Genomic DNA, 24,779 nt, shown 5'->3' with positions numbered 1-24,779 from the left:
CTTGTTTACTGATCTCAGCAGGGGGCTTCCTTGAAACTGTATCCAGGAATGCGGTGGGTGTAACCTGAGACTCTGAAGGCCTCTTCCACCAACTAATCTCTCTGGGGGCAGGGTGTTTTCTCAGCTTCAGTAGGGGGAGGTTTATCTCAGATCTCCATGGAGACCTGAGTTACTGCCCGTCCTCCCCACTTCTTGTTTTCAGCTGTGTCTTGTTGCGCTGATTGGAGCTGGAGAGATGTCTGGAGATCTCTGATCTGGAAGCAATTCAGTACTCTTTTGTGGGGAAGTATCAGTCCCTCCCCCAGCTATGGCCGCCTCCAGCACGGATGAGTCAGCTTTTTTTTTAGGTCGTCTCCTGCATTCCTTAGCCCCTCACAGTCTGTTCCTCTCTCTTTCCTTTCGACTTGGGAGATAAGCTGGTCTTTTCAACACATCTTGCTCCCTGGTCACCAGGCAAGTGGCTGTGAGCTGTATTTTCTGCTCTTTTCCCTGGGGTGAGATTCCCTCTGGGCTCTCAGCCTCACCCCCCCCTCCATTCCTGTAAGCAGGGGAGATTCAGGCGCTCTCTACCAGGTTTGTTGTGGCTTCTTCTTTGCTCCTTGTTTTTTGAGAGCTCTTCTTGTAGTCCAGAGTTGGTTTTTCACGCTGATTTTTCCTAAATTGATTTGTATTCCAGTTTGGTGGTGAGAGCTGGATGTCTGTGTGTCCGCCTACTCTGCTGCCATCTTCAGGTCTAAGACTCACTCTTGATGCTTGTCTGGGTCACGTGATACATTTATCCGTCCCACCCTAAAGGCCGGTCCGTGAAAATATTTTCTGACATTAAACCGGTCCGTGGCCCAAAAAAGGTTGGGGACCACTGTAGTATAGAACTTCATGCTATGTGAAAATTGTATGAAATTTAAATTTCAGTGTCTACAAATAAAGTTTATCTATAAACATCATGCGTGTTTATGTATTGCCTATGGCTCTTTTCACATTACAACAACAGAATTAAGTAGTTATGACAGATCATATGACCTGCCAAGTGTGCAATATTGTCAGTCTTTAAACAGATAAAGTTTGCCAACCCCCAGTTTAGAGGCAGTTAGGTGTCTTGATTAAGAGCAAGGAGTCTGGAGCTAAACTGCTTCTCAGTGTCTCATTCTGAGACTTTGGGCAAGTGACTTACCTCCTTTTGCTTCAGTTTGTCCATCTGCACAACTGGGAGAAGAGGAGTGCTGACTTTATGAGGTGATCATGAGAGTTAAATGAGTTATATGCATAAAGTACTTAGAAATGGGCCTGGCACATGGTAATCACTAAGTATTAAATATTAGTTGATATCTAAGTATAGGGTGTTATTTGGCACTAAATATTAGATTTAGTTGATAATCTCTTTGTAACCTGAACTGGAAAAAAATGCATTGAAGTCAGTTCTGATTGAGAACAGCTATAAATACTATATTAAGGGAGCACTCCTTTGTTAACAATAACTTCTAGATCTTGATTAAGTGGTGTAGAAAATATTGAAAAATAGGAATCTAACACAACATAGATAATGAGCATGTCTTTACATTGCTGCCCAAGTAAATGAGCATTGTATTAAATATCACTTTTCTGCTGGGAAGTGTGCTAGCCATAGGGGAGAATTAGTCACTTGAGCTTTGAAATGAAATGTAAGATAAAGAAAGAGGTTAGTTACTTCATGATTTTAGTATGATCATTTTTGTGATTCTAATTAGATTCTGGAGAAAAGGACTATTAGAAATATACTTGGTATCTTTTTTTTTTTTTTTTGGTGAAAGAGGAAAGGGGAGGGGAAAAGCATCAACTTGTTCCATTTAACTGTGCAGCCATTAATTGCTTCTCATCATTTGTGCCCTGACTGGGGCTGGAACTGTCACCCTTGGGTGGAGCCCTGATGGGGGCTTGAACTGGCAACCTCAGGGTTAGGCCACACCCTTGAGATCTAATCAGTGACCTCAGAGCTCCGAGGTGATGCTCTATTCACTGCATGGCCAGACCTATACTTAGTATCTTTAATAGCTTGAACTTATTACTCCTGACTGAAATGTCACAACTCTTTAATGTTAAGATAAACTGTCAGAAATTAAGAAAAATAAACTGTGGTGTACATGGTTCAGTCTTGCAGCTTGTTTCTGAAGATTTGATTTTCTTTTCTCACTGGAGAGAAGACAAAGTGAAACACTCATTCATCTAACTTTTTAAAAATAGTAGTAAAAAACCTAACATACCATTTACCATTTTAACACATTTTTAAGTGTACTGAGTAGTGAGCAGTGTTAAGTATATGCATACTGTCACAGTGGATCTCCAGGAGTAATTCATCCTGCAAAACTTGAGAGTGTTTACATTAAACAGTAACTTTCCATTTCTCCTCACACTAGCCCCCTGGAAAGTACCATTCTGCTTTTTATTTCTGTGAATTTGACTTCCTTAGATACCTCAAATAAATGAAATCATCTACTATCTTGTTTTTTTTGTGACTGACTTATTTCAGTAGGCATACTATCTTCAGTGCTCTTCCATATTGTAGCATGTGACATGATTTCCTTCCTTTTCAAGGTTGAATAATATTTCATTATATGTATAGACCACATTTTGTTTATCCATGCATCCATTGATGGACATTTGTGTAGAGTCTACCTCTTGGCTGTTGTGCAAATGATGTTGTCAACATGGGTGTGTATATATCTCTTCGAGATCCTGCTTCTAATTCTTTTGTATACAACCCAGAAGTGGGATATCTAAATCTTGTGGCACTTCTATTTTTTTTGTATTTTTCTGAAGCTGGAAACGGGGAGAGACAGTCAGACAGACTCCCACATACGCCCGACCGGGATCCACCTGGCACGCCCACCAGGGGGCGATGCTCTGCCCCTCCGGGGCCTCGCTCTGTTGCGACCAGAGCCACTCTAGTGCCTGGGGCAGAGGCCGAGGAGCCATCCCCAGCGCCCGGGCCATCTTTGCTCCAATGGAGCCTCGGCTGCGGGAGGGGAAGAGAGAGACAGAGAGGAAGGAGAGGGGGAGGGGTGGAGAAGCAGATGGGCACCTCTCCCGTGCGCCCTGGCCAGGAATTGAACCCGGGACTTCTGCACGCCAGGCCGACGCTCTACCACTGAGCCAACCGGCCAGGGCCAGCACTTCTGTTTTTAAGTTTTTGAGGAACCACTATATTGTTTTTGCAGAAGCTGCAGCACTTGACATTCCCATTCACGGTGCACAAAGGTTCCAGTTTCTCAAGGTCTTTGCCAACACTGGTTACTTTGTTTCCTTTTCTTGCTTTTCCTTCCCTTCCCCTCCTCTTTATTGATAGTAGCTATCCTGTTGGGTATGTGGTGATATTTCATTGTAGTTTTGAGTTGCATTTCTATCCATCCAATTTTTAAGAGGGATAATCTAATTTAATGTATCTAACACAGTTCTCAGTAAGGAAAGTTTACCATAATTTTTGGGTCTATATTTGACCTGTATAGCTAGAGCTGCCATTCTGATACTTCCTGCCATTCCCAGGGATGTGTAATTGAGAGTTAAGTATTTTTTTAAAGGTTTTATTTATTGACTTTAGAGAGAGAAGTGAAAGAGAGAGAGAAATAGAGGCAGAGGCAGGAGGGAGGAGCAGGAAGCATCAACTCATGGTTGCTTCTCCTATGTGCCTTGACTGGGCAAGCATGGGGTTTCCAATTGGCAACTTCAGCATTCCTGGTTGACACTTCATTCACTGTGCCACCACAGGTCAGGATTTCTTTTTTAAGGTTTTATTTATTGATTTGAGAGGAGAGATAAGTATTTTTGTTAACTTTTTGCAAATGAGTCAGGTGAGAACTTGACTGATTGCTTAAGTTATCCATTGTTGAGGTGAATATATGTCTTTGTAAAAGATGAAAGTTGATGTATTCTTTTTCTAGTATAAAGACCTTTTTATCATTATTATAATTTTAGCTTTTTTCTAATTATAAAAGAAATAAATGCTTATTACCAAAGAAACAGGAAAATACAGTAAACCATAAAATTACATTTAAACTATAATACTTACTGTGTTGTATTTGTGCAGTTGACATTGCTGCAGGTAGCTGTGGTTTTCACTATCATATTTCATTGGTAATTAAGTCTGCAGTTTATCATTTTCCTGTTGATTTTTTTTTTAAATGAGAGGAGGGGAGATAGAGAGGCAGCCTCCTGCATGCACCCCTACTGGATTCTAGCTGGAACCCCCACCTGGAGGTGATGCTGGAATCAACCAAGCTGTCCTCAGTGCCCTAGGCCAACGTTCGAACCAGTCACCACTAGCTGCAGAGGGCTAGAGAGAGAGAAGGGTGTGTGTGTGTGAAGAAGCAGATGGTCACTTTACATGTGTGCCCAGACCAGGAATCAAACCCGGGACATTCACACATGAGGCTGATGCTTCATTCACTGAGCCAACTGGCCAAGACCTCCTGTTGATTTTCAATTGAGGTTTTCCCCATTTTGAAAAGAAAGTCTTAATAGTGCTGCATGTGTGAGAGTTTTCTCAATTTTATACTTATAAGAGGAATTGCTCGATCTTTGGTGATATTTTTGCCATTTATATTTGTAGCAGTTTTATAAGCAATCTGGTTTTTGATACGTAATTTTTGTTCTATTAATTTTTTATTAGTTTTTTCACTTTTTTTTTTTTTTTTTACAGAGACAGAGAGAGAGTCAGAGAGAGGGATAGATAGGGACAGACAGGAATGGAGAGAGATGAGAAGCATCAATGATCCGTTTTTTTGTTATGACACCTTAGTTGTTCATTGATTGCTTTCTCATATGTGCCTTGACCGTGGGCCTTCAGCAGACCGAGTAACCCCTTGCTCGAGCCAGTGACCTTGGGTCCAAGCTGGTGAGCCTTGCTCAAACCAGATGAGCCCGCTCTCAAGCTGGTGATCTTGGGGTCTCGAACCTGGGTCCTGTACATCCCAGTCCGACGCTCTATCCACTGCGCCACCGCCTGGTCAGGTGTCTATTTCTTAATTTTTGTCAATACAGATGAATGATAAATAATATATTGTGGCTTTAAATTGTATTTTGCTCATTACTGATGAAGTTGAGCATGTTTTCATATGTTGTTTTTGTTGACTTTTTATCGAGGCACATAGGAGAAGCAACCATGAGTTGATGCTTCCTGCTCCTTTATTTTCATTGGTTTGTTTGCCTTTTGTTACTGATTTTGAAGGAATTCTTTATATATATTTGTACTTATATAAAGTATATTACATGTATACTATATGTATGTACATACATATATACAGGGGTGGGTGGGCAAAAGTAAGTGTATAGTTGGAATATACGAAAAGAGTTTATTTTTGTATTATTATTTATCCTTGTATTTTGTACTTTTCCCTTTTTTGTGTGTGTGTGACAGAGACAGAAAGAGACAGAGAGAGAGAGAGATAGGGATAGACAGAAAGGGAGAGAGATGAGAAGCATCAATTATTTGTTGGGGCACCTTAGTTCATTGATTGCTTTCTCATATGTGCCTTGAGCAGAGTGAGTGACTCCTTGCTCAAGCCAGCAACCTTGGGCTCAAACTAGCAACCATGTGGTCATGTCTATGATCCCATGCTCAAGCCAGTGACCCCATGCTCAAGCTGGTGGGCCCATGCTCACGCTGGTGAACCTGCACTCAAGCCAAATGAGCCTGCACTCAAGCTGGGGTTTTGAACCTGGGTCCTCTGTTTCCTAATCCGACGCTCTCTCCACTGCGCCACCTCCTGGTCGGGCTATGTACTTTTTCATATGAACAACTATACACCTACTTTTGACCAACCCTGTATAGAAATAAATACCTCTCTGTTACATGCTGTTGAATTAGCTCACTCCTGGTGACCCTGTGAATGAGTGATGTCCATCCAGTGTCTTTAAAAGCCCTGCTCAGTTAATGTAGACCTATGCCTATGGCTTCTTGTATGGAGTTAATCAATCTCATGTTTGCTCTTCCTCTTCCTGCTGTTTTCTGTTTTCCTGGCACCATTGTCTTTTCCAAAGAACCCTGCCTCTCATGATGTGCCCAAAGTAGGACAGCTACATTTTTTTTTTTTTTGTATTTTTCTGAAGCTGGAAACGGGGAGAGACAGTCAGACAGACTCCCGCTTGCGCCCGACTGGGATCCACCCAGCACGCCCACCAGGGGTGACGCTCTGCCCACCAGGGGGCGATGCTCTGCCCCTCCGGGGCATCACTCTGCCGCGACCAGAGCCACTCTAGCGCCTGGGGCAGAGGCCAAGGAACCATCCCCAGCGCCCGGGCCATCTTTGCTCCAATGGAGCCTTGGCTGTGGGAGGGGAAGAGAGAGACAGAGAAGAAGGGGGGAGGTGGAGAGGCAAATGGGCGCTTCTCTTATGTGCCCTGGCCGGGAATCGAACCCGGGGTCCCCGGGCACGCCAGGCCGACACTCTACCGCTGAGCCAACCGGCCAGGGCCGGACAGCTACATTTTTGTCATGTTTGCCTCCAGCTATGTTTCAGGCTTCATTTGTTCTAGGGCCCACTTTGTTCATTTTTTGGGTGGTCCAGGGTATTTGTAGAGTTCTCCTTTAACACCATATTTCAAATAAATCTTTTCTTTTTTTCTATCAGCCTTCTTCACTTTCCAACTTTTGTATCCAGAGATAGTAATTGGGAATATGAGGGTGTGGGTGATTTTAGCTTTAGTCTCTAATGACACCTTTGCTTTTGGTGATCTTTCCTAATTCTGTACACACATAACAAATAAACAATGGTACATTTTAAAATGTGCCTTTTAGTTTATAGCTTGTCTTTCGTGCAATCTATAGTATTTCTCAATAAACAGAAGTTACTATTTTATTTTATTTTTTTAGTGAGAGAGAGAGACAGACAGGAAGGAAGAGGGATGAGAAGCATCAACTCATAGTTGTGGCATTTCAGTTGTTCATTGATTGCTTCTCATACGTGCCTTGACTGGGGTGCTCCAGCCAAGCCAGTGACCTTGGATTCAAGCCAGTGACTTTGGACTTCAATCCAGAGACCTTTGGGTTCAAGCTAGTGACTGTGGGATCGTGTCTATGATCTCATGCTCAAGCTGGTGAGCCTAGGGTTTCAAACTGGCAACCTCAGTGTTTTGGGTCTATCCAGAGTGCCACCACTGGTCAGGCATGATGAATCCTTATTTAAACAGTTGACATATTTGCTTGAGTGCCCTGAAGGATATGATACCAAAAGTTTGGTAAGTGTTGCCTTAAATAATGAAGTACAGTAGTCCTCCCTTTATCAGTGGGGGATATGGTCCAAGACCCCTAGAGGATTCCTGAAACCACAGATAGTACCAATCCCCATATATATATGCTACCTCTTATTATACACACATTTGTTTTCACTTAAAGGAAGAACTTTACAGCTTCTCTTTGGCCTGTGTGAATTGCCACCATTACTACACTGGTACTTTGAGGATATTATTAAGTATTATAAAATAAGGATTACCTGAACACAAGCCCTGCGATATCAAATCAGTTGTTCCGACAACAGGATAGCTACAAAGTGACTAAGAGGCAGCAGCATATCCAGTGTGGATACAGTCTGGACAAAGGGATGATAGACATCCCAGACGGGATGGAGTAGGGTGGCAAAAGATTTCGTCATGCTCCTCAGAATGGTGAGCGGTTTAAAACTTAGGAATTGTTTATTTCTGGAATTTTCCATTTAATATTTTCAGACCATGGTTGACCATTGGTAACTGAAACTGCAGAAGGTGAAACTACAAAAAATGGGGGATTATTGTTGTCGCAATAGTGGTTTAAAAAAAAACCCTCAGTATACACGGTATCTTATATTAATGATGGCCATTTAAAGAGATTTGCTAAAAAAAATTTTTCACAGCCTTGTCTTCAGTTGTAGGTGATGTCTGCTATTCTGTTAATATTTAAGTTATAGATCATTGATTTTTTTCAAATTTTCTAAATTACATTTTACAGTCAATATTATTTTCTGTCAGTTTCAAGTGTACAGAGTAGTTGTTAGATAATTATATACTTTACAAAGTGGGCCCCCTCCCCGATATGTCAAGTTTCCCCCGGCACCATCCATAGTTATTACAGTATTATTGACTATATTTTTTGCGCTGTACTTTACATCATTTTTATGGCTGAGTAATATTCCATTATATATATCTATATCTCTATATCTATATATCTATATATATATGCATCAGCTTTTTTATCCACTCCTCTACTGATGGGCACTTGGGCTGTTTCCAGATGTTGGCTATTGTAAATAATGAATATAGGGGTGAATTTATTCTTTTAAATTAGTGTTTTGAGTTTCTTCAGATACACAGGGTAGGACAAATGTAGGTTTTCAATTGTGAGTACGTGAAACAGAGTTTATTCTTGTATTATTATTTGTTAATTATTGTATTATTTTCCATATGAACAACTTAAACCTACTTTTGGCCCACCATGTATAATCAGAAGTAAAATGGGTCATAAGGCAGTTTCATGTTTAATTTTTTGAGGAATTTCATAGTGTTTTCCATAGTGGTACCAATCTGCATTCCCACCAGCAGTTCACGGGTGTTCTCTTTTCTCCACATTTTTACCAACATGTGTTTGTTGATTAACTGATGATAGACATTCTGGCAGGTGTGAGATACCTGATTGTTTTAATTTGCATTTCTTTGATTATTAGTGACATTGAGCATCTTTTTATACATCTGTTGGCCATCTGTATGTCATCTTTGGATAAGTTTCTATTCAGGTCCTCTGCCCATTTTTTAATTGGAATGTTTGTTTTTTTGGTGCTGAATATGAGTTTTTTGTAAATTTTTGATATTATCAGATGTATCATTGGTTAATATCTTCTTCCATTCAGTAAGTTGTCTTTTCATTTTGTTGATGGTTTCCTTTGCTGTGCAAAAACTTTTTAGTTTGATATAGTCCCATTTTTATTTTTTTCATTTGTCTTCCTTGTCCAAGGAGGTATATCAGAAAAAATATTGGGAAGAGGAATGTCAGAGATTTCATTGCCTATGTTTTCTTCTAGGAGTTTTATGGTCTTGAGTTTTACATTAAGTCTGTCTGTATATGGTGTAAGAAAGTGGTCTAGTTTCTTTTTTTGCAGGTATCTGTCCAGTTTTTCCAATATTATACATTGAATACATTGTCTTTACTCATTGTATGTTCTTGCTTCCTTTGTCATATATTAATTGACCTATAGGCATGGGTTTATTTCTGGGTTCTCTATTCTGTTCCATTTGCAGATCATTGATTTCTGACCTAATTGTTCCAAATGCCTGAGTATGAATGACTACATGATAAGCAAATCTCAAAAATCAAGAAGTTAATCATAGCATAATCGAACTGAAAACCCCCCAGCTTGTGTGGTTTAATGTTATAACCTTTTGCTATACAAGATGTATGAGATTGGTGTTTAATATGTAAAAGAAGAGTTCTTGAAGTCTGTGATGACTGCAGGCCTTTATTTTGAGCTTGCAGTGCTGTGACCTTTCTAGTTATTTAAAGAGGGCCTTGTTTGTCCATCAGTACTACACCACCTGCTAGGCCTTCCTCATTCTCTGCTGTCCACTGTTTGTGGTACCCTAGGAAAGAAATAAAACCAGCCTTTCTGTATAGGCAATTTGTAGTAATAGATAGACACTTACATGAAGGTAAGGTAGATCAGTTTTTATTGTCAGAGGGAAGCTAATGTGCTTGCTTGTACCAGCATTAACTTAAAGGTGATATCTACAATAAAATAGTGTAACCTAAGAAAATAAAGCATGCCCTTTTGGAAATACTAGTACTTTTGCTTGTTATGGAACATAATTAACCTTAAGTCAATAAGTACCTATCCCCCCACTTTAAAATAGATGTTTTAATTTAGAATTGGGTGGTTGTGTTGAATGTGATACAACAATTGTATTTTTGACAGAAACATAGCAGTTTTATCTTGTAAAAGTTTTTCTCTTCAGAAAAAAGAACTGGCTTTCCTGTGAGATGCTGCTTGTTGATAAGTGGATTGTCTCTGACAATCTTTCTTTGAAAACACAGTATTGATATATCTAACTTAATAAAATATAAAAAGCAAATAGAGAATACTACTAGGTTTGCTCTTTGGTTATAATCCATAAGACTAAAAAATAGGTGACTTAGGTAGTTTGTAGGCTTTGGTAGTTGATTTTAGAGGACCACTGAATCCGTGTAAATGCAAACATCTTTTAAATTTTTCTTGTAATATTAGTGAAGCACAGTTCAGGGAGGGTTTATGATCCTTCTGATTCCATAATAATAATGTCAGCTGTGCTGGGATCACAGTAATGTAATGTCAGTCGAGTAGAAACAAAGTCCCACAGCAGCCCAGTGTGTGTCTGTGCACTTCACTCCCTTTGGGAAAAGTGAAACTTGCAGCACAGCTGTTCTTTGTCACCTAGAAGCCTCCAGGGTAACCTCTGATCAAGCTGAAGTATTTACATCACATAGTATAAAATGAATGGGCACTGTGAGTTACAAGTGTGGTTTTCAGGGTGAAATGGTCATTTAAATGTTTTTTGCTTTTCAGTCTTCTCAGTGTTCAGTGTTTTTTTTAAAAAACAAATTCTGTACATACTGTATAGATCCTACATATTTTAGTGTGTTTCTTGGCACTCAGATACTGCTTTTAGCAATATAATAGTAGGGAGAGAGTTTCTTTAGATCTCTTTTAAGCATTCATAATCTTTGACTCTTGTAGAAGCAAATACGATACCATTCAATATTAAGTAGTCTCTTTTATCTTTTCCCATGGGGGAGGGACCATTAACATTTCCATTGGATTTGTCTGCCACTGTGAATAGTAATGGTAAGGTTGCTCTTCCTATCCACTTAATTACTGTAATCAATCATTTTTATCTTAACATGCACTACGTCGAATAATGGTGGAACTCTTAGTTTTCATTGACAGTTTTGAAAATGGAATTGGTATTGCAGTATATAGTAAAACACCCAGTAGCGTAGGCATAATAACCTTTCTTAATTTGGTCATTTAGGTGTTTTCTGGTTGTGTGTGTATGTGTGTGCGCGTGTTTTAAGTGTGTGTGAGAGAGAGACAAACAGGAAAGGAGAGAGGAAAGAAGCATCTACTCATAATTGTAACACCTTAGTTGTTGATTGCTTAGTTTTCCTTGACTAGGGGGCAACAGCCAAGCCAGTGACCCCTTGGTCAAGCCAGCGACCTTGGGCTTCAAGCCATCAACCTTTGGGCACAAGCCACTGACCATGTGGTCATATCTATGATTCCACACTCAGGCCAGTGACCTCAGGGTTTCGAACCTGGGTCTTCAGCAGCCCAGGTCAACGGTCTATCCATTGCACCACTGCCTGGTCAGGCTAGGTGTTATTAAGATGTTGATCTTGGCTAAGTCATTCAAAGTTAGTAGGTCTCAATTTCATGTCTGAAAATGAAGGTATTGAACTAAATGATCTCCAAGAATTCTAGTTCTTATGTGAACATATCATATGGGAACCAGCATCATGCAGAATTTTGTAAATACTCTGAGCAGTATGTGTTCATATTTGTGTTTACTTTTAAATTTTTTGTTAATTTGAGTATGTGTCTCTGTGTATGTAGTGTGTGTATATTCTGCTCAGAAAAGGTTATTTAGGATACTTTTAAAAATAATGAATGTTAGATTTATTAATGCTATAAATCAAAAAACAAAAAATTTTAAACCCAACTCTACAGATTAAAATATTTTAGCAATCAATTTTAAGAGGTTTTGGTTTTTAAATTGGTTTAAGATCCTTTTAAGTTAAATTGCAATTATAAATGTAGTATTCACTTTTAAGTACTGTGTTTCCCCATGTATAAGACGCTCCCATGTATAAGATGCACCTTAATTTTGGCGCCTGAGATTTGAAAAAAAAATGTATTACACAGAGTTATTGAACTCAAGTTTTATTCATCATAAAATTCATATAACTCCTCAACTGCATGAAGTGGGAAATGCAGTAAAAAATTCTATAACCACTGTATAAGATGCACCTAGTTTTTAGACCCCAAATTTTTCAAAAAAAAGATGTGTCTTATATATGGGGAAATATGGTACTTAAGCTATCTGACAAATATTTGAGTACTTAATTGTTTTAAACCTGATATTCATGGAGTTTATAAAATTTTAAATACATTTTTCAGCTTAAAATTATAAGCCTAGATCAGTTATTCAATAACATTTTAAATTGGAATCACAGTTTTATTTTTTAGATACATTAATATGAATGGCTTCTTAATCTGTGTATTTAAAAATACCAAGTACTGTATATATACCTATTATGCTCATATTCAATCCAAAACTGTTCAACAGCATACGTGAGTTACTTTTTTACTTTCCCAATTTTAACCCATATGTTTTTCCTCTCTCTCCCTCCTCGATAACCAGACAAAACTTTTTTATATCTGTATTCTAAACCTACCTGGTTCACCAGGATCTTTTCAGTTTCACTGTCTCAAGCAATTTGAGGTTACTTTACCAAGCGAATATAGAGTCATGTTCAGATAACTGAAGTTGAAGTTTATGAAAACATTAGGAATCTAGAGCAATAGACATCCAGAGTGATTTTTTTTTCCTTATGAATGTGGACATAAGTTAGGCCTAGTTTCAGTCTCTTCCACCAGTGACCCTGGGGCCGGGCCTTCTAAGTCAGGTGGCATTTAAGCTTGCCACCCTGGACTCAAGCGTGTGGTCGTTGTGCCCAGGGTGCTTCTGACCTATTTTAGTTCTATTTATTATTTGATTCTGTTCTGTATTATTTATTCAGCAGTCTGCAATTTCTAAGTATTTTAGTGTATTTTATTTATTTATTATTTTTCTGAAGTGAGAAGCTGGGAGGCAGAGGGACAGACTCCCGCATACGCCCGACCGGAATCCACCCGGCATGCCCACCAAGGGGCAATGCTCTGCCCATCTGGGGCATTGCTCCACTGCAACCAAAGTCATTCTAGCACTTGAGACAGAGGCCATGGAGCCATCCTCAGCGCCTGGGCCAACCCTACTCCAATGGAGCCTTGGCTGTGGGAGGGGAAGAGAGAGAGAGAAAGAGAGAGGATAGAGAGGAAGGAGGGATGGGGAAGGGTGGAGAAGCAGATGAGCGCTTCTTCTGTGTGCCCTGGCCGTCAATCGAACCCTGGACATCCACACACCAGGCTGACACTATACTGCTGAGCCAACTGGCAGGGCTTAGTGTGTTTTAAAATAAAACATACATGGATTTTGCATGTCTCCCATGTCTTAGTCTGGTTTTATAGTCACAGTTCTAAGGATTCTCATGACAATTTTAACTTGCAGTTTTCTAGAACACAAAAAATGTTTATATCTTAAAAAAAAAACCCAACCAAACTCACAACACCTAAACAGATTGGGATCATAGCCCTGTCTTACGCATGTATTATGTAATGTGATACCCTAACTTTCCGATTGTATATTATAAGCTTTTTGGTAGGGACTTTATTGCTAGTACTTTCCATTGAAAATGTAATGTGAAGCACAGACATAATTAAAGTTTTTCTAGTAGTCACATTAAAAAAATAACTAAAAGCAAACAGATAAAATTAATTTTAATATTTTATTTAACATAGTACTATAAATGTTATTTCAACATGTAATCAATATAAAATTACTGAGGCATTTTATATATTTTTTTAATAGTGAGTTTTCAAAATCCTTTGTTGTTTTATTTTCAGTACACAACTCAGATCAGACTAACCCCATTTCAGGTGCTCACTAGTGAGTATCTAGTGGCTACTGCTTTGGGCTTTGCTCTGCTAAACTTTTGCAACTTGGTGCTAGTACATAATTGATTTGTGCATAACTATGTGTGTTTATTATTTTAGTTACAGATTTCTCTTAATTGGATGAAATTTAAGAAATTAAAAATGCATGTCTTTATTTTTTTTTTGTCTTCAAGGCCCTTCCTTCTTCCATGATTATAGTAGCAGTTTATTGTCCTGTGATAGCTGCTATTTTTATTGTTCTGAAGATGGTCAACTATCGACTCCACAGAGCACTTGATGCTGGAGAAGTTGTAGACAGGAATGCAAATGAGTTCACAGATCATCGAGCCAAAGCAGAGCAAGGCAACTGTTCAACAAGGAGAAAAGACAGCAATGGACCTAGGTAAGGAAACCCATGTGCACATGATGCATGTGTACAATGATGTGATTATTATGTTGTGCCTGTTCTGTTTTTGTGGTTTTAAAACAGTGGTAGATTTTACACGATAGATACAATGACAAGTACAGATTGTCACATTAGATCAGCAAAGTTTCTTGGCATATCTGGAGGATTAAATCAATATTCTTGCCGTTACTGCTAAATAGCATGTTGGAACCATAATAGTTATAATTGTGTAATAATTATTAACACCAAAGACAAAAACCAGTGAGAAATGGTCTAAAGAAATAAAGTCCTGGCCAGATAGCTCGGTTGATTAGAGCATTGCCCTGAAGTGTGGAGGTCGCTGGTTTGTTCCCCAGTCAGGGCACATACAGAAACAGATCAATGTTCCTCTCTCTCTCTTTCTCTCTCCCTCTCTCTTCCTCCCTTCCTTCCCTCCTCTCTTCCTCTCTTGCTAAAATCAATCAATTACAAACAAAACAAAAAAACAACAAAAAAAAACCATGGCTTATAAATCTTAGTATTTCTATATTACTTATACATATAAATAAAATGTATATATCTCTTAAGCAAACTGTAATAATTTACTTGACATTGATAATTGTATTTTTTAGTTATCTATTATAAATATTTTTCAGTTTTATATTCTCACCTTTGATAATTAGCTGTTCCTTCCCAAGATCTTTGCACAGTTAACTCAGTTAGGTTCAAATCTGTGTAAAAGTCACTTCCTTCTGGAAACTTTCTTTCTGTCCTGGCCCAAGTATCCTGCTAAGGCTCAGGCACATTCTCTTGCATTCTCTTGGCATCACCTACTTCTTTGTTTTTCTTGTTTCTTTTTTTCTTCTTTTCCAAGTGAGAGGAGGGGAGATAGACTCCCGGATGCGTCCCAACCGGGATCCAACTGGCAACCCCTGTCTGGGGTCGATGCCCTGCCCATCTGAGGTCATGCTTACAACTGAGTTATTTTTAGTGCCTGAGGTGGAGGCTCCACAGAACCATTCTCAGTGCCCAGGGCCAATATGCTCAAACCAATCAAGCCATGGCTATGGGAGGGGAAGAGAGAGGGAAAGAAGAGGGAGAGAAAGGGGTGGAGAAGCAGATAGTCGCTTCTCCTGTGTGCCCTGACCAGGAATTGACCCAGGACATCCACACACTGGGCCGACGCTCTACCACTGAGCACTCTGGCTAGGGCCAGTCCTTATACTTCTCGTTTAACTTTTTCATTGGCTGTGACTTCTAGCACATGGTTAAATTGAAATAGTGGACATCCTTGCCATCCTTGTCTTTTTCTAATCTTAAAGCAAGCATTTTTAAATTTCACCATGAGATAGGATCTTTGTTTTTGACATCTCCTTTTCCCTACCTTCCCACTTGTGACTTCTCATATTCTTTTCTGAGGAAAAGAAATGAATAAGAAAATATATATTTTTATTTCCAGAGTCTATCTCTTTGCTTGGTACAATTTGTTGCATGAATGAGTGAAATTAGTAGTACTGCTTGAGCCGGAGTTTTCATTGCTAGCCTGAGCTGGGTCATGTGCTTATTCTTAGAACTAAGCTATATGACCAAGAGAATAGGTCATGTTCATTGGCTTCAGCTAGTAGAACTCAGCTTCTCAACCTGAGAATGGGGTCAGCCTCATGCAGAACCATCTGAGAGTTTGGGATGGGGTGGTTCACCAGAAGAACTTTGGGTTGCTTTTTTTGTTTTGTGAATGAGGAGGTTGAATTAAGTGTTAGAGGGCAAGATGGTTCTTTTCCACTATAATGGCTAGCATATATACTAGAACTTTTATTCTTGATAATAATAGCTAAAAATTTATTGAGTACTTACTCTGTGTATACCAAGTAGAGTAATAAAAAACTTTGAGCAAAAAATAGTATTATAATAACTTTTTAGGCTTGAGTTATTCTTAAAGTTGTGTTCATAAGGAACTTTATAAGTCTTTTTAAATTTGGAATGATCTTTTTTTTTCAGTTTTGGGGGGGGGGTCTCTTTATTTTTAAGTACTATTTGGGACTTCCTCAGTTTTTAGAATGTAGTACTTTTCTCTCTTTTTCTAATACCTGTTGTAACAATATAGTGAGCATCATTTATTTAACTTAGGCCTTCTAGTTCCTACACACAAATCTAAAACCTTAGGTTTTCAGTTCCGTGAAACAAGTTTGTATCCCAGTTAAGGACTATTAACTTAAAAAAATATAGATACAAATAACTTAACCAGGATGACTGTTTTTTTGCATGTTCATCCTGTCCTGCAGCTCAGTCAGACTGCTCCTGAGAGTGGCAGTGGAAGATCTGGTTACTTTCTGTGTTTACAGTGGTCGATTTCTCTTTGTTCTTAAGAACGAAAGGCAAATCATTTTTTTGCTGGTGTGGTTATATGGCATATAATATATATGCTATATTTAGTATGTTATAATTAAGGTCAGTTTCTAATGTTGGATTGAGTATACACAGTTTGGGAGAGTTTTAAAAAAATATTTTTGCCTGACGTGTGGTGGCTCAGTGAATAAAGCGTCGACCTGGAATGCTGAGGTCACCGGTTCGAAACCCTGGGCTTTCCTGGTTAAGGTACATATGAGAGTTGATGCTTCCTGCTTCTCTCCCCTTCTCTCTCTCTCTCTCTCTCTGTTTTCTAAAATGGATAAATAAAATCTTTAAAAAAAGTTTTCAAGTAGTTGACGTGGTTATAAAATAGTTCAAATTATTAAACTTATAAATAAAGAATGATCCTTTATTGCCATTTTCTATATTAAAAATCAGAATCTTTTAGTTTTATAGTAAAAAGTAGTTAAAAATAAAACGATTGGAGGCGGAATAATGGCAGTTACTCCCTTTTTCTTTCTTTTCTCACAGTGATCCCGGTGGAGGGATTGAGATGTCTGAGTTCATTCGAGAGGCTACACCTCCAGTTGGTTGCAGTTCCAGAAATTCTTATGCTGGCCTGGATCCAAGCAACCAGGTAGAAACCTGTGTGATTTTTTAAAAAATTATTTTCTCATTTTAGAGAGAGAGGATGGGAGAGAAGGAAAGAGAGAAACATTGATTTGTTGTTCTACTTATATATGCATTTACTGTTGATTCTTGTGTGTGCCCTGACTGGGATCGAACCTGCAACCCCATTGCATCAAGACGACACTCCAACAAACTGAGCTACCTGGCCAAGGCAAAAACTGATTTTATTTTGCTTTTTTTTTTCTCCTCCTGATAGTGGTCTCAGGAATTCTCCTGTCTGTAATAGTGATTTGGTGTTTGGGTTTATCTAGCTGATTAATAATTATTTGATTTTTAAATTAATATCTTTCATTTACACACACACACACACACACACACACACACACACACACACCCTATATGAATATATGTATATTTCAGTGAGGAGGGGCGGCAGAGACAACTCCCACATGTGCCCAGACCTGGATTCACCCAGCAAGCCCATTAGGGAGCGATGCTCTGCCCACGTGGGGCATTGCTCTGTTTCTCAGCAGCTGAGCTCTTAGCGCCTGAGGCGGAGCCTATGGAGCCATCCTCAGCACCTGGGCCAACTTGCTCCAATTGAGTCATGGCTACAGGAGGTGAAGAAAGAGAGAGAAGCAAGAGGGTGAGGGGTAGAGAAGCAGATGGGTGCTTCTCCTGTGTGCCCTGACTGGGAATTGAACTTAGAATATTTACATGCTGGTCCAACACTCTACCACTGGACCAACTGGCCAGGGCAATATTTTTATTTTTAACTGAGTTTTCACATTCAGTACATTTTTTTGCTTAATGTACAGATTAATGAAATTAAAAAATATTGCAGAGCTCATTTTTTATTGACTATGTTAAGAATTTATTAGTAGTTTTGCCTTACTGGTGTTGGTGCAGTGGATAGACCAGGAATGCTGAGGTTCTGGTTTGAAACCCTGAGGTCACTGGCTTGAGCATGGGCTCATCAGTTTGATCATGGGGTCTCCAACTTGAGGGCAGGATCAGTGACGTGATTCTAAGGTTGCTGGCTTGAGCCCAGAGGTTGCTGGCTTAAAGCCCAAGATTTCTGGCTTGAACAAGGGGTCACTCGCTTGGCTGGAGTGCCTCCTTACCCTTTATCAAATCACGTACGAGAAGCAGTCCGTGAACAAATCAAGTGACGTAACTATGAGTTGATGCTTCTCATTTTCTCTTTTCCCTCCCTTCTGTCTCTCTTTCTCACTCTCAAAAAATAAAATCAATAAATTATTAAAAAATTTTTAAAAAGAAAAGAATTTATTAATAGTTTTAACATGTTTGTGTATGCTTAGTTTTACCTTTTCACTGCCATATAATTTTTATATAGCATAGTATATATATCTTAAGTGTATATATAGCTCAGTGGGTTTTTACACACATACATATATACAGGGGTGGGCAAAAGTAGGTTTACAATTGTAAGTATGCAGAATAGTTTATTCTTCTATTATTTGTTAATTATTGTATTATTTTCTATATGAATAAGTATAATCCTACTTTTGCCCACCCCTGTATATACATAAATATATACCAATTTAGTTGCCATCAAATCAAGGAAGTCCCTTACGCCCCTTAAAAGTCAATATTGGCCTTGGCTGGTTGGCTCAGTGGTAGAGTGTTGGCCTGGCATGTGGAAGTCCTGGGTTCAATTCCCAGTCAGGGGACACAGGAGAAGCACCCATCTGCTTCTTCACCCCCCATCGCTCTTTCTCTCACTCTCTTTCTCTCCCCTTCCTGCAGCCATGGCTCAGTTGGAGCAAGTTGGCCCCAAGCTCTGAAGATGGCTCCATGGCCTCACCTCAGGAGCTAAAAGCAACTGCCTCAGATGGCCAGAGCATTGCCCCCTAGTGAGCTTGCTGAGTGGATCCTGGTCGGGTCACATGCAGGAGTCTGTCTCTCTGCCTCCCCATTTCTCACTTAGGGAAAAAAGAGTCAATATTAACCTATATTTTGAGCAAATTTCTTATTGTATACTTTTGTTCATTGGAATTAATGAAAGATTTTGTAGAATACAAAATATTTGAATGTTTTTAATTTTAGTCTAAGATGTTCAATTTGCTTCAGTGCTTTCTTTTTTTTTTTTTAATTTTTTTTCCTGAAGCTGGAAATGGGGAGGCAGTCAGACAGACTCCCGCATGCGCCCGACCGGGATCCACCCGGCATGCCCACCAGGGGGCGATGCTCTGCCCATCTGGGGCATCACTCTGTTGCGACCAGAGCCACTCTAGCACCTGAGGCAGAGGCCATGGAGCCATCCCCAGCGCCCGGGCCATCTCTGCTCCAATGGAGCCTAGGCTGCGGGAGAGGAAGAGAGAGACAGAGAGGAAGGAGAGGGGGAGAGGTGGAGAAGCAGATGGGCGCTTCTCCTGTGTGCCCTGGCCGGGAATCGAACCCAGGACTCAGCACTAAAAGTTCTGTAGATTTTGGTTTTCTGTTTATATAGTTTATGCTAAAAATTTATTTTTTATGGATGCCTTAGTTTTCAATTTTTTATATTACAGTATAGCAGTTTACAAAGTATGTACTTGTTGTCTGCACCAGAGGAAAGTACATACTGATTTGTTAACAATTTGATGATTGAAGATTTAAGTTGCTCTTTGTGGCATATATTGTTTTGTCCTCCATATATAATATATTGTTTTTCCTTTATACATCCTGACAAGTCTAAATTTTTTTTTCTTAAGTGAGAAACAGGGTGGCAGAGAGACAGACTCCTGCATGCGCCCCGACTGGGATCTACCTGGCAAGTCCCCTATGGGGTGATGCTGTACCCATCTAGGGCCATTGTTCAGTTGCTCGTCATGGAGCCATCCTCAGTGCCTGGGGCCAACTTGTTCCAACTGAGCCATGGCTATGGGAGGGGAAGAGAGAGAGACAGAATGGAGAGGGCAGGGGTGGAGAAGCAGATGGGCACTTGTCTTGTGTGCCCTGACCAGGAATTGAACATTTACACGCCGGGCAGATGCTTTACCATTGAGCCAACCGGGCAGGGCCCTGACAAGTCTGAATTTATTTCAGATAGACTCAACACCTAATTTTGCTTTTGTTTATAACACGAGCGTATTATGTAATATAAAAAAAATGAGAATAATTGTATGACATAGATTGCTTAAAGTTGGAGGCAGCCTGCCCTGAGGGCTCCATGAATCCTGAGCTTGCAGCTGTTCAGGGATTCAGCATCCTGGCACAGCTGTAATGTATACAGAATATGTGCTGCAGCAACAGGTGTGTGACTCTCATGTAAAATGCCTGCTTTCTTAATGTTGTTAAAAGTGACCAATAACATGTTTTAGTAATATGATTTTGTTTGATTATTTTGTTAGTGTATATTGATAATGACATAGAGCTAGCATTTTAATTAATTTTACTTGTTTCATGTTTTCAGATTGGATCTGGTTCCTCTCGTCTTGGAACAGCAGCAACTATCAAAGGTAGACGATATCTAACTTGAAAGTTGTTTCTGACTTTCTGTTTCCTTTTTGGTTGTAATAAAGATAACAGCATTTTGTATTCACATGTAATGAAAAATATTATTTCTTACATAAAATTATGTAGCTTATATTTAAGGTTACTAGATTTAAACTGTGCCCCCTTTCCATTATCTAGATTTCACAAAAGTATTTGACCATTTGCATTACATTGTATAACTTGTAAATTTTGATCTATAAGAAACTTCGTGAGCTTTAGTGAAGTTTGTGGAAAACTGAGTAACGTGAAACCTTTAAATTGAGTAATGTGAAACTTGAAATTGGGTGCAAATGAGACCCTAAAAAGGGGGAAAATGTTTTTCTACACATTTGATATATGCCTTTTATTATACACATTTATTTCATATAAATTTATATTATTTTTAATCTATAGTTTTTTTACCTTAGTAAATAAGTTTTTTTACCTTGGAAATAAATTTACGTTATTTCAAGTTATTATTACATAATTTTCATTTTTTAAAAATACTTCCTTTTTAAAGAGTTTTATTAGCTAGCAAAATGCAACTTTGCATATTCTTTGATTTAGAGTGTTATTAGAATAATTATGTGGCCTGATAGTCTACCTTTATTAACTGTAGTATACTAATACTGTGTAGCAAGCTGGTACAGTAGATATCTGCTGTGCTCCTGATGTCCTTTCTTGTTATGCCACACTGTAGTCGTTACTTTTACTACAGTGCCTTCACATGTTTCTCTTAACTTCGTAGGGGATACAGACACTGCTAAGACTTCTGACGATATCAGTTTAAGTCTGGGCCAGAGCTCTAGTCTTTGTAAGGAAGGAAGTGAAGAACAAGGTAAGAACATCATACCTCACAGTGACATTATATATTGTAGTGACCAGGGTGAGTTTGTAGAATATGCTGTTCGCATTTTGGCAGAAGTTTATAATTTAATTTAAAAAAACATTAAAATAAAATTATTTATTAAGATAACAGTAATACAGGGCCATAACTGCTTTTAGCTTTCTGGAATTCAGCTATACATATTCTTCCAACTAAATGTAAGGAGAGAATTTTTATGAGAGTGTGACCCAGAGTGGGTATGAGATGGGAGATAAGAGTGCCATTGCTTTAGTTGGTCAGAGCATGTTGCCTATCTTAGTGATAGCCTAGTAAGTAAAACTGTTATTTTCCATTTGGTATGACCTAAATGCCAACTGCTTCATGTCTTGTCCAACAGTATGTTTTAATGGAGAAATGACTTGCTGTTGGAGTATCTGAAAAACTGTATATTTGCCTCCAACATGGTGCCTGCTTCCTGTAGCAGGTTTTTTTTTGTGTGTGACAGAGACAGAGAGACAGGGACAAACAGGAAGGGAGAGAGATCAGTCTTTTGTTGAGGTACCTTCATTGTTCATTGATTGCTTTCTCATATGTGCCTTGACGGGGTGGGGGCTGTAGCAGAGTGAGCAACCCCTTGCTCAAGCCAGTGAACTTTGGGTTCAAGCCAGTGACCAGGGGTTGGGTCTGTGGTCCCACGCTCAAGCCAGCAACCCGCTCTCAAGCTGGTGAGCCTGCGCTCAAGCCAGATGATCCTGCGTGCTCAAGCCAGCAACCTCGGGGTTTTGAACCTGGGTCCCCTGTGTCCCAATCTGATGCTCTATCCACTGCACTACCACCTGGTCAGGCTGTAGCAGGTTTTTAATAGAAGTTTTGGCTTCAAGTGATTTTTTTCTCTTCTTACTCAATTCGATTATAAATGACTATTTTGGATTTTTTTGGGAGTTACTTTTTTTTTGTGAAAGAACTGCCACATTTGCATGTTTGTTTTTAATTTTCAAACACGAAAGGATGGGTATGTCATCCTGATTTTCAAGTGGAGATGCTCTCAGGTTATAATTAGTGAGACAGACAATATTCTCCCTATTCCCAGCCTACTGTGATTAGTCCATGGGTGATATTTGGTAGGCAGGCAGGCAGATAAATTTCTTGTTCTTTTTATTTTATTTTATATTTATTCATTTTAGAGAGGAGAGGGAGAGACAGAGAGAGAGAGAGAGAGAGAGAGAGAGAGAGAGAGAGAGGAGACAGAGAGAGTAGAGGGGGGAGGAGCTGGAAGCATCAACTCCCATATGTGCCTTGACCAGGCAAGCCCAAGGTTTCGAACCAGCGACCTCAGCATTTCCAGGTCGACGCTTTATCCACTGCGCCACCACAGGTCAGGCAAATTTCTTGTTCTTAATAATGAAACTTATTTATGAAGTTATAAATAGATCACTAACTTACGGCATTTTTTTCATTAATACTGGTCCAGTTCTTACAAATGTAGTTTGTTTCTGGTACTTGGAATTTTAAGTTTACCTTATAATCCTGTTTTTTTAGGATTGTAGTACCCCATCATTGTTTATTTATTTTTGTGGGCTATCTCTGCCAGCCTACCCACCCTCCAAACACTCTTTTCCTTATTTTTTAAAAAAAGTTTATTTAGAATATTAAATTTAATGGGATGACATTGATCAATAAGAGTACATAGGTTTCAGGTAAATAAATATCTCAATAGTATTTGAACTGTTGATTGTGTTGGATACCCGTCACCCAAGGTCAGATCATTTTCTGTCACCTTGTATTTGTCCCTCTTTACTTCTTTCTCCTAGAACCCTCTCCCGCTGGTAACCACTTCACTTTTATCTATGTCCACAAGTCTAATTTTTATATCCTACCTATGTGTGAAATCATATAGTTCTTAGCTTTTTATGATTTACTTATTTCACTTAGTATAATGTTCTCAAGGTCCATCCATGTTGTTATAAAGCAGTGTTCCCCAACCTTTTTTGGGCCATGGACCGGTTTAATGTCAGAAAATATTTTCATGGACCGGCCTTTAGGGTGGGACGGATAAATGTATCACGTGACCAAGACAAGCGTCAAGAGTACGTCTTAGACGGATGTAACAGAGGGAATCTGGTCATTTAAAAAAAATAAAACCATTCAGACTTAAATATAAATAAAACGGAAATAACGTAAGTTATTTATTCTTTCTCTGTGGACTGGTACCAAATGGCCCACGGACCGGTACCAGTCCGTGGCCCGGGGTTTGAGGACCGCTGTTATAAAGGACAATATGTCATCATATTGTATCTTATGGCTGAGTATATTCCATTGTATATATATACTCCATCTTCTTTATCCAATCCTTTATCGAGGGACACTTTGGTGGTTTCTGTGTCTTGGCCACTGTGAATAATGCTGTGATGAACATGGGGTGCATGTGTTTTCCATACCAATGTTTTTGAGTTTTTTGGGGAGACACCCGGTAGAGGGATTGCTGGGTCACAAATCCTCTTAAACATACTGTATGATATGAAAATTAATTTCTCATAAAGAGTAAAAGTGGATTTATTGGTTTGAGAGTTACAGTATTCCTGTTTATAATAGTTATCAGAATGTCTCAAAAATTAAGTTTTGAATTTAGAGGGCCTATTACATTTAGGGGTCATATATCTTTTTATTTTTAATCTGGAAAGTACCAAGCACAAGTAAGAATTTTGTAGTGTGGTATGTTAGGAATTATATACACACAAACCCTTGCAGATACATATTGAGATTTCTAATGGTGTCTAACATTCATGAGTGCATACTATTATCTAGGTGAGGGATCACTAAACTTTTTCTATAAACAGTCAGAAAGCTTTGTAGGCCGGATGATCTCTCTTGCAACAACTCGACTCTATATTGTAGGATGAAAGAAGCCACAAATAACACGAGTGAGTGCGTGGCTCCTGTGGGCCTTAGTTTGTTGACCTCTTGTTTAGGTCTTCTTTTTAGCTTTTATACTCATCACCCCGTTCATCTTTCCAGTGTTAGTACATGTGCTGCCAAAGTGAGCACTGGTTAATATTTACTGTATGCATTTAATGTTAACACTGTTATTATTTCCACTTAACAGAGGAATATATCATGGCTTAGAGAGGTTATAAGAAACTTATCCAGAGTCACACAGCTACAAAATGGCAGTCCTATAATTGAATTCTAGTTTTGAATTATGCTTTTCTTTTCTTTTTTTTTTTTTTAATGAATTTTTATTAATGGTAATGGGATGACATTAATAAATCAGGGTACATATATTCAAAGAAAACATGTCTAGGTTATTTTGTCATTAGATTATGTTGCATACCCCTCGCCCAAAGTCAGATTGTCCTTCGCCATCCTCTATCTAGTTCTCTGTGCCCCTCCCCCT

The 24,779-nt window shown here is 39.0% G+C and overlaps 1 protein-coding gene across 6 annotated transcripts in view; it reads left to right on the top strand.

Annotated features, from left to right (window-relative positions):
* PCNX1 (pecanex 1) overlaps positions 1 to 24,779 on the top strand; it is a 167,372-nt gene that overhangs the window by 34,909 nt on the left and 107,684 nt on the right. For all 6 annotated transcript variants that reach the window (XM_066342394.1, XM_066342393.1, XM_066342389.1 and 3 more), the window contains exons 2-5: positions 13,913 to 14,121; positions 16,984 to 17,089; positions 20,498 to 20,543; positions 21,308 to 21,397. In XM_066342394.1, the coding sequence (XP_066198491.1) occupies positions 13,913 to 14,121; positions 16,984 to 17,089; positions 20,498 to 20,543; positions 21,308 to 21,397 (451 nt within the window). The remainder of the gene's footprint in view (positions 1 to 13,912; positions 14,122 to 16,983; positions 17,090 to 20,497; positions 20,544 to 21,307; positions 21,398 to 24,779) is intronic.

This window comes from Saccopteryx leptura, chromosome 6 (assembly GCF_036850995.1).
Source record: "Saccopteryx leptura isolate mSacLep1 chromosome 6, mSacLep1_pri_phased_curated, whole genome shotgun sequence".
Taxonomy (NCBI): domain Eukaryota; kingdom Metazoa; phylum Chordata; class Mammalia; order Chiroptera; family Emballonuridae; genus Saccopteryx; species Saccopteryx leptura.
Note: the sequence above shows the minus strand (reverse complement) of the source record. Positions and strands in the feature narration are given on the sequence as shown.